This window comes from Notamacropus eugenii, chromosome 1, assembly GCF_028372415.1.
Source record: "Notamacropus eugenii isolate mMacEug1 chromosome 1, mMacEug1.pri_v2, whole genome shotgun sequence".
Lineage (NCBI taxonomy): Eukaryota > Metazoa > Chordata > Mammalia > Diprotodontia > Macropodidae > Notamacropus > Notamacropus eugenii.
Window position 1 is genome coordinate 94747216 of NC_092872.1, and position 20363 is coordinate 94767578.

The 20363-nt window shown below is 37.6% G+C and overlaps 1 protein-coding gene across 4 annotated transcripts in view; it reads right to left on the minus strand.

Annotated features, from left to right (window-relative positions):
• SNX29 (sorting nexin 29) overlaps positions 1-20363 on the minus strand; it is a 688321-nt gene that overhangs the window by 176359 nt on the left and 491599 nt on the right. The window contains exon 19 of one of the 4 annotated variants that reach the window (XM_072609974.1): positions 6712-6949. The exons of the other annotated variants lie outside the window; for them this stretch is intronic. Within the exon in view, the coding sequence (XP_072466075.1) occupies positions 6902-6949 (48 nt within the window). The 3' untranslated portion in view covers positions 6712-6901. Of the gene's footprint in view, positions 1-6711; positions 6950-20363 lie in introns of those variants that run through there. 4 annotated transcript variants of the gene reach the window in all.

Here is a 20363-nt window from a genome sequence, read left to right on the forward strand (position 1 = left end):
ATTCTAGAACCAGAGGGCAAGGAATCCACAGATCACCGCCTGAAAGAGATCCAAAAAGAGAAACTCCTAGCAACATTGTGGCCAAATTCCAGAGTTCCCAGGTCAAGGAGAAAATATTGCAAGCAGCTAGAAAGAAACAATTCAAGTATTGTGGAAATACAATCAGGATAACACAAGATCAGCTTCTACATTAAGGGATCGAAGGGCGTGGAATAGGATATTCCAGAAGTCAAAGGAACTAGGACTAAAACCAAGAATCACCTACCCAGCAAAACTGAGTATAATACTTCAGGGGAAAAATTGGTCTTTCAATGAAATAGAGGACTTTCAAGCATTCTTGATGAAAAGACCAGAGCTAAAAAGAAAATTTGACTTTCAAACACAAGAATGAAGAGAAGCATGAAAAAGTAAATAGCAAAGAGAAGTCATAAGGGACTTTACTAAAGTTGAACTGTTTACATTCCTACATGGAAAGACAATATTTGTAACTCTTGAAACTATTCAGTATCTGGGTACTGGGTGGGATTACACACACACACATGCACATGCACACGTACACACACATAGAGACAGAGTGTACAGAGTGAATTGAAGAGGATGGGATCATATCTTAAAAAAATGAAATCAAGCAGTGAGAGAGAAATATATTGGGAGGAGAAAGGGAGAAATGGAATGGGGCAAATTATCTCTCATAAAAGAGGCAAGCAAAAGACTTATTAGTGGAGGGATAAAGAGGGGAGGTGAGAGAAAAACATGAAGTTTACTCTCATCACATTCCACCAAAGGAAGTAATAAAATGCACACTCATTTTGGTATGAAAACCTATCTTACAATACAGGAAAGTGGGGGATAAGGGGATAAGCAGGGTGGGGGGGAGGATGGAAGGGAGAGCATGGGGAGGAGGGAGCAATTTGAGGTCAACACTCATGGGGAGGGACAGGATCAAAAGAGAGAACAGAAGTAATGGGGGACAGGATAGGATGGAGGGAAATATAATTAGTTCTTACACAACACTACTATTATGGAAGTCATTTGCAAAACTACACAGATTTGGCCTATATTGAATTGCTTGCCCTCCAAAGGGAAGGGGTGGGGAGGGAGGGAGGAAGAGAAGTTGGAACTCAAAGTTTTAGGAACAACTGTCGAGTACTGTTCTTGCCACTAGGAAATAAGAAATAAAGGAAAAGGGGTATAGGATGGAGACAAGGGCAGAGAGGGATGATAGAAGAGAGGGCAGATTGGCAGACAGGGGCAATTAGAACACTCGGAGTTTTGGGGTGGGGGGAGGGGACAAAAGGGGAGAAAATTTGGAACTTAAAATTTTGTGAAAATGAATGTTAAAAGTTAAATAAATAAAAAAAATAAATTAATAAAAAAAAAAAAAAAGAATTTTTGTGATCTTATCCTGTGTTCAGATCCACACCTGCATGGAAAGGCCAAACTTGAGGAGGGGCGAGGTACTCTGAGCAGAGCAGAAAGGGAGAGTGTTCTTACTTAAAAGTAAGAAAAAAAACTCAAAAGAAAAACAAACAAACCCATATTAAAATGAGATCATCACTCCCCTAAGGGCACCAGTACATTACACTGTGGTATAATAACTAATGCTGATGATGATAATTTTTAATTTATCTGAAAAGAGATGGTCTCTTTAGTATAACTCCATATAATATATTATACATATATCTAACATATATATATGTATGTCTGCTCAATAGAATGTAGGTTTCTTGAAGAAATAATTTTTTTCTTTGTATCTCCAGTGCCATCAATACTATAAATGCTTAATAAATGATTGTTGAATTAATGAAGAATGTTTAAGGAAAAAGAATGCAATCTACACAGTACCTAAAATGTTTAAAATCACAATTATAAGAAAAGAGATCTGGTGTTTAGGGTTTACTCTCAACTACCTAGAGAACAGCTATGTAGAACAGTTCATTCCTTAAAGGATCTGAATGATATACATTTTATTGTGATAAAAGTAGAGACATTTTTTTTAAATCTAGAAATTGTGCAACTAAGAAATGGAAAAAGGTTAGAATTTCTATAAATGGGAGATTTGGATAAATTTTGACACACATTAATTATATTTAGCTCTTTTAGTAAAATAAAGTAACTATTAGTTTAGGGAAATTACAAATGAATTTTGAATAATATAATTTGCTCATAAAATTGGATTTAATATATTTTCAAATATAAAGGAAAGCAGAGGACAAATGTTATTTCCTGTTCCCTCACCTACCAACTGAGATTGAAAAATATTCTTAAAGCATTCTTCTCCAATCATTTTTTTCCACTCTTACTGCTTCAGTCCTAGTGAGTCAAACCTCTAAATAAAGGCAAAACAAGTTTCTTCTTCTGTTTGTTTTCTTAAATTTCATGTAAGCATTTCCAACATTTTAAAATCTCTTAAATTCATCATATGGCATGACAAAATCATTAAAAATAATCATCAAAAACCACATGTATCTAGCACTGTTAAGGTTTGCAAAATACTTCATATATCTCATTTGATCCTCACAACAGCCCTGTAAGGTAGGTACCATTACTATCATCTTATAGATGAGAAAGACAATGCTGAGAGGGGCTAAATGATTCACCAAGGACACACGCCTAGGTGAATGTATGAGAGAAGATTGGAACTGAAGCCTTTGTAATTCCAAGTCCAGCATTCTAGACACTACTACTGAGATAATTCCAACTGAGGGAAAAGAAAGTTAATACAGGTTCTAAAATACTATTTTCCTAATATTATAAAAAACAGCCCTTCAGTTTCTCATGACAGCAGTACTAAATGAGAGTATGAACATTCCAAATGTCATTAAAATTAAGACAAAAGATATCAAATCAAATACTGTTGTTGTTTAGTCATTTTCAGTCATGTCTGACTTTGCGAACCCATTTCGGAGGTTTTCTTGGCAAAGACACTGGAGTGATTTGCCATTTCCTTCTCCAGTTCATTTCACAGATGAAAAAACTGAGGCAAACAGAGGTAAGCAACTTGCTCAGAGTCACACAACTTCTAAGTGTCTGAGGCCAGATTTGGAATTAGGACTTCCTAACTCCAAGCCTGGTGCTCTATCCACTGTGATACCTAGTTATTATATGACATCCTATTTTATATATATATAAATGTCTTACTTCTATGATAATTCAAAAATATATGAGGCTCTCAGTTCTTCACTTCATTTACAGTAACAGAATGATTTGGAAGTGAACCTAAGGTCATTTAGTACACTTCCATAAACTGCTAGCCTCAGAAAAGCCTTTGTCCTTCCCCAAATGACATAACTTGGTCAAAGAGCTGGCACTAAAACCCAGGTAAGTTCCCTCCAGATCAGTCCTCTTATGGAAAATCAAGAAAATTCCTTTTTCATGATATGTGAAATGAATATTACTAAAGTAATGCTCTTTTGTGGTCACTTTCCCAAATAATATTTTGTTTACATGCGTAATATCCTATGGAGCAGCTAAGTGGCATTGTGCATAGAGTGTCGGGCCTGAAGGCAGCTTATCTTCCTGTGTTCAAATCTAGCCAGAACTTAGAGTAATTTGTCCATCATCTCTCAGTCTATGTTAGAGCTGAGACTTTTTCATGAGGTTTAGAGAGTAGTGCTTGACTCTTAGCATTTTAGAGTTTATAAAGTACATTAAGCTCATTATTCCTTTGGATGCATACAAGAATTTTTTGAGAAAGCTTCTGCAATTACACACTTATACAGATGAGGACACAAAGCTCAGTGGGGTCTTGCCCATGGTTACATATATAGTAAATGGCTGAGTTGGAAAACCAATCCAAAACTTCTAACTCCAGAACCAGGGCACTTACCATGAATGAATGAAGCATCTGTTAGATGCTCACTGTGTGCAAAGCATTGTACTTAGTGCTAGGTATAAAACGGAAAAGTAAGACAGTTCCTTCTTTCTCAGAGCTCACATTCTAATGAGGGAGACACATGTATGGAAGCTTTCAGCAACAAATCAGATGGAAAAGTCCCATGGTCCTTAGAGTTTAGGACTCTCTCCTTTGATGTAATTTCTATTGATAATATCATGCTTCCAACGCTGAACTATCTGACATTGCCAAGGACTTTGGTGACAAGAACATTCCTTCCTAGGGCTTCCATAGCAAAGCTATGGGATCTGCAGGAGCAGTTGCCAGATACATCTCTCTATATATTCTCTATATGTGTTACTTGCCAGAATGATGGTTGAGAACCTTGAGCTAGAAGCAATGCAATTTCCAAGGCTCTTGGTCTCAGGGTCCTGGCTTGTCTCTATCAGGGTCTGAAAAAAGATGGTGGTTGGACTTGCTGTCTTCTGTCTCTCCCTTAGAAGGACATACTGCTTTAGCCACTGTGGCTTGCCCTGCATGTGACAGCTGGGTGTCAGTTAGTGGGGATGGCTGCTTCCTCAGATACTGACTATGAGGGTTGGAGGAGGGAGCAACCGCCAAGATTCCTAGGTCCATCTGCTTGCTGGTGGTAGTTGGTCCACAGATGTTGCTGGTGGTGATGTGGAAGGCAGGCCCCCTCTCTAGAGTGATTTCTCCCCCAGTGGCACTGGAGGCCAGGTGGAAACAGGTAGAATGGTTTTTGTAGCACTGTTCTTCATAATACTCTTGGGCTCAGGTTCCTAGGCTAGCTTCATCACATTGGGTGGAGAGATTGGTATTGTACCATAGCTATGAAGTAATGAGAATGTGTAGGGCAGTGTGCACAAATACAGGTAAAATGTAGCTGCTAGATTGGATAATATGATAAATTAGTCTTTTACAATGGAAATTCAGTTCAGGCAGCAAAAAAGAAACCATTGTTTCTAACTCAACATTAGCCTAAAGGCCTGTCAGCTAACATGAGATACTCAGTATAGTCAATGTGTAAGAAAATCACTACCAGCTCCACTGTCTTAAGAAGAGGACAGTTTTAATTTAATGGATAAATGAGGACAGATATAATCATCAAATGAGCATCATATTCACATCTCAAGTAGGTTTTTGGGGTTTTTTTTGCAGTTTTGACAAATGACTATTAAATAGTAGATACTATCCTCCTGAATATTTTCTCCTCTCTGGCTTTTAATGATGCCACTTACTTCTCCTCCCACCTATCTGATCCCTCCTTCCCAGTCTCCTTTGCTAGACCGTGATCCATATACCATCCCCTGGAGGTATACCCAAGGGCATGTCCTAGGTCCTCTCCTCTCTCTACATTCACTCGGGGATCTCATCAGTTTCCATAGCTTCAATTATAACCTCTAGGTAAATGACTCACAGAGCTCTCAATCCAGCCCTAGTCTCTCTCACCTGAGCTTCAGGCCATCATCACCAGTTGCCTATTAGGCACTTCAAACTAAGTGTCCTGTAGCCAAACAGTATGCCAAAACAGAACTCATTATCTCCACATACCTCCCACACACACACAAAAAAATGCATCTTCTGAGCTTCCTTATTTCTGCCGAGAGTACTACCATTCTTACTGTCATCCATATTTACCACCTTCAAGGTGTCTTCAACTCCTTATTCTCATCAGCCCCTATATACCAAGTCAGTTGCCAATTCTGGTTGATTCTATATCCACAACAAGTTCCCTAAGATCCCTCTTATAGTCTATTAATGAACATTAGTTTGACCTACATATATCCATTTATGTGTGAATGTCTGTCCATGTGTGCGCGTGTATAAATACTCTATAGACTGCACAGAGTAGCATATACAAAACCCACATAGCCTCTCTTCCCCTTCCTGCATCCCACCCATTAAACCCTTTCAGAGGTGAGTTCCTTTGGAGTACCTTAGGAACCAAGCCTCTCGGACCAGAAGTAGCCTGAGAACTTTTTAAGCTGATGATTTCTTTCACAAAAAGGAACAGAAACTAGATCTCGGAACATCTGCTCCATTTTGTCCTCAGCCTCCTCACAGAGTTACGAAGATCTAACACCACTCTCTCTACTTCATCCCTGTAAGAGAAAAAAGCCTAGCGCAACTAAGTGAATAAAATGTCTCCTCACATCTTCAAACATGGGATTCTGTCTCTTACCATGTCTAGGTCACTGCATGTGAAGTAAGATACAATAAATTGCTCAGGGTTTTGTTGACCAATGTATTTCAGCATAATATTAAAAGCTTAAAAGTGAACATTTAGGAAAAGAGCTAGGTTCCTCACCTGGGAATTTCTTCTATGTAATAGATCTGTAACCTCATCAAGTCGGAACATGCCTGCAATGATGCAGATAAGAAGCCATCCTCACCAAAATCTGCCACCCAATATGCTTCCTCCTTGCTTCCCAAAATCATGATGGGACCCGAAGAGCACTCCAGCTACTCCCTGGTCATACCACATTCTCACTATGTGAACAGGCAATCATATGAAGGCGTCCTTTACTCCTGTTCTTTTTCAGAGTTCACTGTGGGTTATATGTTGGAGTCTGCTCACACCTACTATGCCCCTTTCCTCTGTCTTCAAATGTTGTTAACCAAGTGCTGCCTGGGCTATTCTGGTCTCCTCATTGTAGCAATTAATTTACATTCCTTTAACTTCTGCATAAAATTAATTACAGCTGATGTCAATGTCACTGACATCAGGAAATGACAGCGAGAGTTCCTTATACCAATGAAATGCTCCCTCTATCCCTAATAGATAATAATAATATATTATAATATATAATATAATAATAATTACACACACATACATACATATCACATATACATGTATGGCACATAAGAGGTATGTATGTGTTTTCATTAGGCTGTAGGACTATGTGTCTATTGTGTGTTTACTTATAGACAACTTTCCTCTCCCTTACAACGTTTCTCAGGCTTGAATGTCAATAAGGAAGAAAAAAAAGTGGATGTTTTGTGGATGGTTCGATTCTCCTTTCTCCTGAATTTGTCCCCAAAGTATCAAGGTTTAAAACTCAGATAAACACCAGGTTCTCCATGAAGGAAGAGCTAGGGAAGAAAAAGCCAAAAGAAGCATCAGTCAGCAACTTATTCTCTAAAAACGTTTAAAGGTAGTTGCCAAGAAGCTTTGTGGGGAATCCCTTGCACAGAGCCAACTCCTTCCAATCAAAACTAGAAAAATATTTATAGGGATTTTCTATAGAGTGGAATAATATATGACATAATCCCTTTCTCTGGTCTTTTCAGGGCAGAGAATACAATGTTACTACTCCTAGCAATAGAAGATCAAACCAAAACCACCATTAAACAAGGCAAAATGTATTAAATATGGTCATTAAGAATAATTGTCTACAGTTTTGCTTCTTCCAACCTGAAGCTGAAAGCCCCATAGTGGTTTCTTCACTGCCCTAAAACAAATAAAAGGAGGGAAAGAAGCTTTACAAATTTTCTTAGGCTATAAGAGAGCCCTTCTTATGGAATGAGAAATGGGAGATAAAGACCATGAAGGAATTCTTAATCCAGAGATTGCCTAGCTAGAAAAAAATAATATTACTTGAGGTAGAGTTAAAAAAAACAACTAAAATTGAAATGGGGAGGAGCATATCAGATATCAAACTGCAGATAACATATAATGGCTATATAAATAACATAATACATTAGAGTATTTTCTTACCACTAAACTCAGTGATATAAAGACATAAAGAAATATGTTAATGTATACTTTTCATGAGGTTCTTCCTAAGCATGATAATATAGCCAAGGAATTAGGTTTCAAATTGATATGTTTACAGTTTTATACTAGAAATGATATCTCCAAGCCTACTACAATTTAAACTTAATCCTGAAATTTAAACTGAACTAAACTTTAAACTGAATGGTAAGAACAGAACTTTCAAGGTTGTCACTGAAAGTGGGGGTATCGGGGGAAAGAAAGGAAGGCGAGGGCGCAGACAAAGCACAAAAGTAAGTTAAGAGAATGACAGAAACAGCTTTATGAGTAGGCAATTGACAATATGACATGGTATGAGAGAGCACCAGGCATTAATTCATATCAGATTCAACATGTCCATAAAGGAACTCATTGCTTTTCTCCCCAAACATAGCCCTCTTCCAAATTTCCCTATTTCTCCTAAGGGTAACATTATCCTTATAGCCACCCGCTTTTTGCAACCAAAATAATTTGATTGAAAAAGAAATTTGTTAGACTTGTTAATCATAAGCATGAACGTAAATGGGATGAACTTGCCTACTAAATAGAAGACAGCAGCAAAATGGATTAGAATGCAAAATCCAAACCCAGCCTCAGACACTAACTGTGTGACCCTGGGCAAGTCATTTAACCCTGTTTGCCTCAGTTTCACTAATTTTAAAAATGAGCTGGAGATGGAAATGGCAAACCATTCCAGTATCTTTGCTAAGGAAACCCCAAATGGGGCACAAAGAGTTAGACACAACTACAAATATATAATAAGTCGACAAATCTTGTCAATTCTACCTCACTATTACTTACAACTTTTCTCTACTCACACTACTGTATCCAAGTTCAAACCTTCACCACTTCTTAACTGGACTATTATAACTTCCTCCTAATGGGTCTTGCTGCCTCCAGCCTCTCTCTTCTCTGATATACCCTCCATACAACCTATATATGAGGCACAAGTCTGACCAAGTCATTCCCCTACTCAAAAAGCTTCACTGGCTCCCTATTATACCTAGGATAAAATAAAAAACCCTATCTTTGGTGCTAAAAAGTCCTTTATAACAACCTATCCCCAACCTACCCTTCCAAGTTATTACACATTACTCCCCTTAAAACATTATACAGTCTAGTCAAATGGGTCTATGTGTCCCTCAGGCTTGACATTCCAACTCCCATTTTTATGTCTTTGAACAAACTGTCATCTAGAGCTGGAAAGCATTCTCTTCTTATATCCACCTCTTAGGGTCTCTCTCTCTCTTTAAAACTCAGGTCAAGCCCTACCTCTTACATGAAGCTTTTTCTGATACTCTTCTATTAGCGCCACCTTCCCAAAATAATTATTTTTATTGCTTTGTACATATTTTGTACAGCTGTATATGTGTACATATTGTCCTCTAATAGAATGTAAGCTCCTTAAGAGCAGTGATTGTGTTCATTTTTTGTCTTTATATCACCAGAATTCATGGAAGGTTTTTATTGAATACTTGTTCACTGATTGGGACATCTAAGGTGAATGTCATATAAACAGAGGTGGAGGGTAGATGAAGGAATTTCATGAACTTCAACATAGCTCATCAAAGAAATATTTTGAAATACATAATAACATTACTAAAATAAAGTATGCAGGGTAATGAGTGAGAAAACTGAAGGGAAGAATGGATGTTTGAATCTGAACTTTACAAAAAAGAATTACCTCAAGAAAAACAAAGATAAGCTAAATGGGGATGAAACTTGAGGTCAACTGATTTCGACCTGGATTTAGAGAGGTGAAAGAATGGCATGTGATTGCTACTGATATACACTTCATATAGCCAGTGCTGATATATTTTAGGAGAAAGGGAACTATGATAAAGTAATTTGACTGAAAAAGAAACTTGTTGGAAATGTATCTCATAAGTATGAATGTAAACGAGATGAACTCATCTATTAAATAGAAGAGGATTAGAATGCAAAATCCAACAATTTGATGAATGCAAGAAATATACTGCATGATCAGTCAATTAATAAACAAGAATTAAGCACTTACTATGTGCTAAGCACTATAATAAAGTGCTAGGAACATGAAGACAAAAAATATTTATAGGAATATAAAAACAAACAAACAAAAAAAACTCCTTAGCCTAAAAGAGTTTGCACCTTTAGAAAGTTCTAGCTTAGAATCAGGAAGACCCTGAGTTCAAATACTACCTCAAAGATTTATTAGCACTGTCATCCTAGTCAAGTCCTCTAACCTTTCTTGGCCTCAGATCATCATCCATAAAACGAGGGGATTGATCAAGGCAGCCTTTAAGGTCCCTGTTAAATTTAAGTTTGTGGTCATTTGATTCAAACATAAATACATCTATACAAAATATATACAATGCAAATACAAGGTGATTTGGGGAAAGAGGAATTAGAAGGTGAGGGCTAGGGTATCAGGAAGACCTCATGATGGAAGCACAGACCTTTGGTGAACTTCCTTTTCCTTTCTTTAGGACTTGTTTGATATTAACGATTGGATTTCTGTTGTTAAAGATTTTAGGGAATATCGCATGTTTCTGACAAGTGTGGAAAATCCCTTGTTAATAAAAAGTCCTCACAGCGGTGCTTTGCTCTACCACACAAAGTGGTTTTTATGTTCAGTATACAATAAATACACTGGCATTTTTTGATCTTCTGCTTGTTCGCTTAGTTGTAAGACCGTAAAGAAGCCGACAGCTAGAGATAGCATGTTTGAAAGTCTCCTGGTTTACTTCTTGTACCTTCATCAAAGACGTCCTTGATGCACGCCTACATTAGTCTCATACAAGTGGTTTTATAGGGCTAAGAAAGGGATTGTAGACAATGGCATCCCGTCACCTTTTAAATGCATATTAATAAGGCCAAAACTTTCTCCTTGCCTTGGGAATCCAACCATCTCTCAGAACCTTGAAAATTCAGTCTTCCTTGACTTCACAACTGTGTTTTCTCTGGCACAGATCTCCTAAATGTATCTTGTTCTAGATCAGCTCCTATATATTTTCTTTTGTGTCATTTTCACTTCCGCATGAAGGCACATCTGTGCCTGGGAGGTTAGAATCTAAATGCACGGGTTCTGCTGTTACAGATTTTGAAAACACTTTGTTAAAAAATCTTTAGATCTTTTCTCTTTTTTTTTTAGTTTGTTTTCCTCCTTCCATCCTTAAAAGCTTTAGGATGACTTTGTTTAAATGAAATCTTCACAGGCTCCTTAAAACTTTTTGTTATTGTTTCCCTGCATCTAACTGCTTTATGAAATGAACGTGCTCATAATCTTCCATTATCCTCCTCCACAAGATTTTATAGACAAGTTTATATTTTAAATTGATACTGTCCTTAGATACTATATCTTCTTAATTGGCAAGGAGAGTAACTATATTTGTTCAGGGGGAATATCAAGGGGGAAAAAAGGAGAAATGAAAGAACCCTGCCTAGCAGTACCACATCTGAAACTATACCAGAAAACAGTAATCTTTAAAACTATTTGGTACTACTTTAAAAAAAAGATAAACAGAAAAGATTAGGCAAACAAGACTCAGAAGCAATTAAAATCTTGAAGCATACTGTTAAAAAAACACAAGGACACCCGCTATCAAGATAACAACACGCTAGTCAACAAAAGCTGCTGAGAAAACTGGAAAACAGTGCAGCAGAAATTAGGTTTAGACCAACGTTTCATAAACACACCACAATAAATCCCAAATGAAAACATGATCTGAATATTAAAGGTCATATCATAAACAAATTGAGCGAGAAATAACTTTCAGACGCAGAGATGAGGAAATGATTCTTTTTTTGGTGCCCCCAAAAGCTTTTGTTTTTTAAAAAAATTTTAAATGCTTTACTACTAACAGCGAATTGAATGCTCTACTGTAAGTAAATCACTGCCAAAGACACTTACCATGCAGAATCTACAGAGTAACAGTTCTGCTCCCCAAACAGCTTTCAGCCATGCAGATAACCAGGTCAGCAAACGTGGCAAGAGCACTTCTTCATCACTGCCACAATAACCATACATTCAAGCAAATAAGTGAGATGTGATCTGAAGGGGGCAAAAGGCATCCTGTGGGTGCAGCACCAGGGGGAAGTGAGAACTTATGTTATTAAATGGGAATTTGGGGGGAGTAAGGCAAGGCAATTGGGGTAAAGTGACTTGCCCAAGGTCACACAGCTAGTAAGTGAGCCAAGTGTCTGAGGCTGGGTTTGAACTCAGGTCCTCCTGACTCCAGTCCTGGTGCTCTATTCACTGCACCATGGAGCTGCCCCTGGAAATAATTCTTAACTAAATAAGGGACAAAGCCAATCACAGAAGATACAATGACAATTTCAATTACATCAACAGAAAAGCTTCTACACAAGCAAAATCAAATGCAGTTAGAATTAGAAGAGAAAAAATAAGGTCAAAATTGTTCACAGCCAATTTCTCTTAGAATGTTCTCATAGCCAGGACACAATATAAGTTAGAAGAGCTATTGCCCAACAGAAAGTTAAAGGATATTTATAGATAATTTTCAAAAGAAGGTAACAACTATATGAAAAAAAAAAAGGTTCCAAATCATTACTACTAAAATAAATGCAATTTAAAATAACAGGCTCTACTTCACACCTATCAGATTGGCAAAGATAACAAAAGAGGAAAATGACAATTGTTGGGCAGGTTGTGAAAGGACAGGATATTAATGCATCACTGTTCTTGACCCACTGGGCATGAACAAAATGACCATCCGTTTTGGAAAGTAATTGGCATCCACACTCAAAAAAGTCACTAAACTGCGTATACCTTTTCATACAATGAAACCACCACCACCACCACCACCACTACTACTACTACTACTACTACTACTACTACACACACACACACACACACACACACACACACACACACTCACCAAATATCAGAGACAAAGGAAAATGACCACTATGTACAAATGTGTTTATAATAGTATTTTTTGTTATGGCTAAGAACTATTTTTAAAAAATGCTTGCCCATCAATTGAAGAACAGACGGACAACTTATATAATATAATGGAACATTCTTGTACTCTTACAAAGGATGAATATGACAAATGCAGAGAAACTGGGAAAGACTTGTATGTATTAATGCAGAAGGAAAAAAGCAGAACAATTTACACAATGAATGCAATAATATGATGGAAAACAACTCTGAAAGATTGCTCTGATCAATGCAGTGATCAACCATGATTTTAGAAGACTGATGATGAAGAATGCTTTCCACATGTTAGAAGAGAACTGACTGGCAAGAGGTACAGAATTAGACATGCATTTTCAGACACTGTCAGTACATTGATCTCTTTTGCTTGAATATAGTCATTTATTACAAGGGAAGGCTTCTATTTGGGAGATGGAGGTGTATGAATTGGCAGACAGTGATAATAAGCTAGAAAAGAAAGAAAATAGCATAATGTTAGCAAATATTTTAAAATATAAAGAACTGAGCAGAAGGAAGTTCTAAAGTGGATAAAGATAAGAAGAATAATATTGTTTTGTTTAATATAATTTTTAAAACTGTATAAAAAGTTCTCAGTTTCATATACAATCTCCTTTTCTGTTCTTTATATGATAAAATGTTCATATCTGCTCATTTTAGAGTTTATAATAAAAACTTTCTTTTTAAAAATAGATTGCTTATTGGCTGAAGCAGTTTTCACATTGTTTTTGTCTCCTTACTATAGTAGTTGATTTATATTGGCTAAACTTTTTAAGAAATGTTCCTAATATGTATCAATGCCCATTTCTCCATCTATTTGTGAGCACTGACTTTTGCTGCTCTCAGAACCTGTGATTTCCTAGGTACAACAAGCTCCCAGGAAGGAAATGCCTCCCATTTATACAGATGAGCAATTGCTTGGGATCTTGTAGTCTTGGAGAGTTTCCTGGAGCACAGTGAAGAGTTTAAGCTGCCCAGGATCCCGTGCTGGAGGTAAGACTTCAACAGAGGTCCCAACATTATACTGCTTCTCAATAGCAATGCTGCTGTTGAGTCTGGGTAGCAGGCTTGTTTAAATTTTCTCAGGTACTTTTCTTTCATGTAGTTCTGTATTAATTTTGATCTTTGCTCTCATGTTCGTCCTTCAATGTCGAAGAAGACCACACCATCAGAGAAATGAGGACATGACTTGCACTTGACTTTGTTCTGAGTGAGTGAAGGCTGTGCAGGTCACCAGCCTCACTTCTTCTCCAGAGCCATCTGGATCCAGTGACCAGATATTTCTCAGGATGGTGGGAGATGACCCAGGATGCACTGGGAGACCTTGGACCCTTTAGGACAAGGTCTTTGCGGGTACTCACTTAGGGTGAGGCAAGGTCCATTCATTGAATAGGCCTGTTTAAGCTGCAGCCAGGGCATGGCCCCTTTACTGAGGTGAAGAAAAAGAAAGACATCAGGCTGGGTAGGAAACAGCAACAGTTACTACTGATAAGCACTCATCCTGGGTCATCTCCACTCATCCTGATGACTATCTGGTCACTGGATCCAGATGGCTCTGGAAGAGAAGTGAGGCTGGTGACCTGCACAGCCCTCCCTCACTCAACACAAAGTCAAGTGTCAGTCATGATCTTTGCTCTAACAATTTGCTGTACTCTATACATTCTTTCTTGGTTCTCTCTCAATAATTTACAAGATTTAATTACACTGATGACTCCCACATCAATATATTAAATATTCCTATTCTCTCTCCTGGACTCCAGTCCTGCCTCACAAAGTGTCCATTGGATTTTTCAATTAGAGGTTTTCAAGCTTTTCAAGCTCAACACGTTCAAAACAGAACTCATTAACTTTCCCTCAGATCCAGCCTTCTCTCAAACTTCTCCATTTCTGTCTAGGGCACCACCATCATCCTAGTCATTCACTCCAGTAAGCAATCCTGGTTCTCATTTGAATGACTCTTTTTCACCTCACATGTCCAAACAATCTTGTCATTTCGACATCTACAACATCTCTCACATGTTTCCCCAATTTCCCACTTATATAGCCTTAATTCTAGTTCAGTCCCTTATCATCACTTGTTTGGACAATAATCAAATTGATCCATTTGTCTCAAGTACTCCCACTCCAACCTGTCTCCATCATAGTTGCCAAAGTAATTTTCCTAAAGCACAGATTTGACAGTCACTCCTTTTGAATAAATTCTAGAGGCTCCCTATTATCTATCTTCCACTTCTATGCTTTTAAACCGGATGCCTCTCACATCTGGAAGGTACCTCTTCCTCACTTCTACCTCTTAGATGCCTTAATTTCTATCAAAGCTCAGCTTAAGTACCATCTTCTTTGTGAAAAATTGTGAAAAACACTAGAAAGCAATCCGGTAAAACATAGGTTTCAGTCAACATCATTTACCATATGTCACAATTAAGTCGTAAATGAATAAATGATCTAAACATAAATGTACCATGACCACTTAAAAATCAGAAGAGAATGAAATGCTATAGCTTTTACAATTATGGAGAGAGGGAAATTCATAACAAGGAATCAAAGAGATCATAAAAGAAAATATACCATTTATACAAGATGTAAAAGATTTTACACAAATAAAAATGCAACTGAGATCAGAACTTTGGATTGGGAAAATCCTTTGTATTGAATTTCTCTAATAAGAGTATCATATACAAAATCCATAGGGAACTGACAAACATATGATTGAGTTACTTCCTAATAAACAAGTGGTCAAAATATATTAAGAGTTTTCAAAAGAAATGCAAACTTCCATAGACACACGAAAATATTAAAGATCTAAACATCTATAGCAACGTAAGTAGAGTAAACAAAGAGGCAACAAAACTCTGATCAGCAAGGAAGGTTAATATGAGGATAAAACTGTAAACATTGAAAGACACATCTTTCATTTTCTGTTAAAAACCTATAAATTAACTTCTTCAAGGAATATAATGTCTATCAAATCGAAGGATATGAATTCTTTCAAAAAACTGCAGTATTACACTGATGACCGGCTGCTGCCCTGAAAAAGGAAATGATTCTTCAAACATCTAACTCACAACGGAGATTTAAACTTTGGTGAAAATTACAGTCTGGATAATTGCCAAGAAGAAAACAACACAGAAATAATCTCGATCTGCCACATCTCTAGCTCTTCAGGCACTGTGCCCTGTAGCATCTAGCCTAAAGAGAAACTAACATGCTTCCTTCTTAAATGGAAACCTGACAGAATTGTCCCAAGCCAGACTGGGAATCCAAACCATCCAACTAACTCCCAAGTAGAACCATCCAGTCAGAATGGAATGAGAGGAAGTAAAATACACAGAGAAACATCAGGTGATACTGAATGTCTACCTGCTCCAATTTCCATAGCAAAGATGGACGTCACAAACCTGAGTTTATCAGGAAGTCAGTGTGGAAACCTGATTTTGCAGAAGGTGTGAATGTTCTGCTGACATTATTTCACTTTAACTGAACATCTGAAGAAGATGTCTTAGTTTTCCTGGGCTGTGATATTTATCTTTTTAGGGCTTTCCAAGAAGGTTGGAAAAGGAGGGAGAATTTAAATAGCAATCTCATTTTTCAAATCAATTTACCATACGCTGCAGGTACAATGTAATCTCATCACCATGATGTAATATTAATTGAGCATCCCACAGAGTGGATGGGACTCTACTGTGCACTTTGACAGGGAACTGCATATACTTTGAAGCATACATGACTTAGACAAAGCCACTCATTTCTCCTCCAAAACCCTCCCACTCTCTGTATGTCCTATTTTCCCCAATGAGCAATACGGAAAAGGAAAAGAAAGATAAGGAGATGAATGGGAAAAAGAAGAGAATGAGACTGCAATCAAAGAGAAAAGAGTTCAGGGAGGTAGCAGGAAGATGAGGAGAGGGAAGGAGATGTAGGTGATAGCTAAAGAGAAAGGAGGAAAATGGTATCCCAAGGGAACAGCGGACATATGGGAAAAGGCAGGAGAGATAAAGAAGAGACTGGAGGGGGCAAAATTCTGTTCATCATCCCTGTTTTTGCATGCTCAGCACTATCCTAGGCCACATAGGAAAAAATGGAAGAAATCAGAGCATTCCAAGAAGGCAAGGTGAACTTAAGCAGAGTCTAGGTAAGTATTTGTGAGGGAGGATACAGAGAAGAGTCCTGCACTGGAGGGAAAGTTGTACAACGTAACTTTACAACTGAGTACTCCAATTCTAAGCAGAAAAATAGATTCTTTGTCAGTAAAGAATGTATCTTCTAGATGGAAAAATTCAAGATACATACAATCCAACAAGCATTTATTATTAAATGAGGTCCAAAGTAGCATGGATTCAAATTACTCACCACCACGCAAATTTTGTAGAATGTTTCCTCCTCTCTCCCCAGGCAGTCACCATTTATGCTACAGATGCAAGTGAGAGTAGGAAAAAGGGAAGGGTGGGAGGCTCTCCTTTCATGTCCCTAAGCACTAGTTTTGGTAGTAGTAACAAGTACAAATTAATATAGGATAAACAGGGTACATAACTGCAGAAAGGTTCTGACATAAAGAATTTAAATAGGGAGATTAATTTGGAACTTAATGGAAAACAAAAGAGATGGAAAAGGGCATCTTTTTAAAATACAAAAGGATATAAATAAAAAATGAAGAGAGAAATAGACGGTATAGACTGAAAACACATAGGCCATATAAATAACCCAGAAAGAGAGATGACCTTAGCAGGGGAGCAAGGGCAAAAATACTTGCTTTGTGATCCATCCACTTCAACAGAGTATGGATCTGTGATTTCATTAATATAATCCGATGTAATCAAGTGAGGTAAAATGTCCTCCCCCCTTTCTGAATGCAAGCCAGAGCCATGATTTATAATCTTAAAGATGATTCACCAATACTTTTCTGAAAAGCCTATAGTAAATTTGTCAATTATTGAGGCTTTTTAACTCTTAGAATTTCTAATGTGTTGCTAAACTGGAGTTTTTCATTCATCCTCAGACATCAGGTCAATGTGATCTAATGACAGGTCAGCATTCAGTATGTTACAAATAAGTGTCTAAGGCCCAAACCACAGAGAAATATGGAGGTCTAGATCAAGCAGGCCAATTAGCTCTATGCTGACAAATAACTTCTCTTCTTTTCAAGATAGCTTGAAATTGTCCAGTTCTATTTTGCTGACATTCTCAGAAGACGAGGATATATTGTTGGACTGGTTACTAGACTGGAATTTTAAATGTATCATCCAATAATGGGGACCAGTTCCCACCCCTTCCTGCCACCAATCATCATGCTGGATTTATGGTGTCCCACATTGCGGACACTTTTCTTCTCAATGGAATTGTGTAAAAGAAATCCAACCACCAACAGAAGAAGCAAACAAAACAAATAAATGAGCAAAATTACTTGTCCAAGTGATTCAGAAAAAAGTGGGACTTTCTGGAGCTTCTCTATCCCCAGCTTTGGCCACAGATCGACAACCTAAGATATTTGGGTGGAAGGTTTGCATATGATACAGCTTGGATATGTGATTCTATATGCCTCTCAGCACTCCAGACAGTATATAAGTTGCAAAGCAGATTTTGACTAATCTGCATTGGTACAGAGTTTGAAATCACAGGTTCCTTCCAAATCTTCCCCATCTCCCCCCCAAAAAATCACATACACAAACCACACAATCTCCTTTCCTTTCTTCCCTTTGCACCCTCTTTTCTTATTTCTCTTTCAATTGGGAACTAAATAATCTTTTGAAATATTAGACCTTGTGGCTTATACTTGGTGGATGCAAGGTCACATCATTATGTTCACCATCACCAATCATTATCTTCACATCTCACTTTTATATAAATGGTGCCTTCCATCAGTGTACTTTCCATACATGATCTCATTCTGATCCTCAAAATCCTGTGAATTTCAAGTATTCTTACTATTTTACAGATGACCAAGTGATCTCCACCATAGTCTTTAACCTGGAGAAATGCTACTGCTGAGGTTTGTTGAATTAACCAAAGACTATCTTAGTTAATCCAAAGAAACAAAAACCAGAAATATAAATATGTGAGTTTGCAAAGCTGAAGCATCCCTTGAAATAGTATCTGGCAGCAAGGGAACCAATAGCAGATGCCTGCTATCTGCACCAGCAAGCGTGAAGTACACCTTACACCCTAGAATATCACGAGACATGCTCCAAGCTGTCACCAACTCTTTGTACTAAAACCAATGTGGTGTTACTACCTTCCCTTTCCTATTCTTCAAATAGAAGACCCACTTTTGGAATTGTTTGACCTATTTTGTCCCTTCTAGAGGATGCTGCACTCAGACACAGAGACATGAAGCTGCCCTCACCTTTAATAATTCAGTTATCTTGAGATTTACCATTGGTAGGTACATTAAATCATAATAAATTCAGCAAAAAATGGCTCAAAATCCTAAGACTGCAAAATTAGAAGTTCTTTCACATGACATCTAGACAAACACCTACCAAAAGCATGATAAAAATGAATCTGACATAATTTTTCTATAATAATTATAACAATCACTTTTGTACAATGCTTTACAGACTCCGAAGCACCTTTACATAAGTCATCTCAGTTGACTCTCACCCCATGAAGCAGGTAAAGTAGATTAATTATCACATTCATTTTATAGATGATGAAATAATGACAGTAACTTGCCCAAAATCACCACATGCAGCAGAGGGGAAACTATTATCCAAGACTCTTGGTTCCTTATCCAATGTATTTTCTATCCCCCCATGTGATAAACCCTCAAAAGAATGAGGAATATGAAAGTTACTGGGGTGATGATACGGAGCAAATTGGCCATTAAAGACTCAGGAGAAAAACAGAACAATGCCAGATAGTGAAAAGAGCTGCTAATTAGAATGGAAGAGCCCATGACTCAAAACTTTCTTCTTATTGTCCTTCCCCTAAACACCTCCACATACTGGGGTTATTTTCATCAAAACAACAAGAAGCTGAATAGGACCTTTAATCTCCACAATTCTAATTATTTTCTTTTCAGACAATTTTCTAAATTGGGCATTAAAGCGACAAAGAGGGAAGGTTTATTATTCAGGCTGTGGTTTTCATTCATAGAGCTAAATAAAATCAGTGTCAAAAGCTGTCCTGAGCTATTACCAAGATAGAAGGTGTACACAATTACCTAAATTCAATATGTCAGTGACCTTCAGGTTCTGACAAAATATATTAGGAAAGAATTACAAAATCATAAATTCTGTACTTACAAAGCCTCCAACTTTAGATCTCTGAAAGTACTGGAAAAGCAGAGACTAGACAGCGACTTGTCGCATTTGCTTAACTAGATTGCTTTCAGTATGATTGGACTAGATGGCCACAAGGTCCCTCCAACACTCAAGTTCTGCAGTTCCGTAATACCACATTTGATTCCATGGAGAACAGACTAATCTTGAGAATTCAATTCACAAGTCACAGAGGACTCCTTCAAGGCATAAAATATCTCTATGTAAAAAAGACCTAGTCTCAAACCCCAAATATAACCCATTCAAGAAACGTGAGCAATTACTTCTAGAAAAGAATCTGCATGTGTTCCCTGTGAAAGAGTTATTCCTTCAGACTTCATTCATTTAAGTGCCGCTTGAATGGTTATATACACAGCGAAGGAGTGGCACAGACAAGGAAGAGGACTAAGAATTCTGCTCCTCCAGCTTCATGTCTTAAAGGAAGAAAGAAGTCTTGCTTAGAAGCATCAGTTGCCAAGTCTGCCTCCACAACTTTTCACATGCATACCCTCCTCAGCTGCACTTACAACCACCCTTGCACTCAGGCTTTTGCCTGATCTG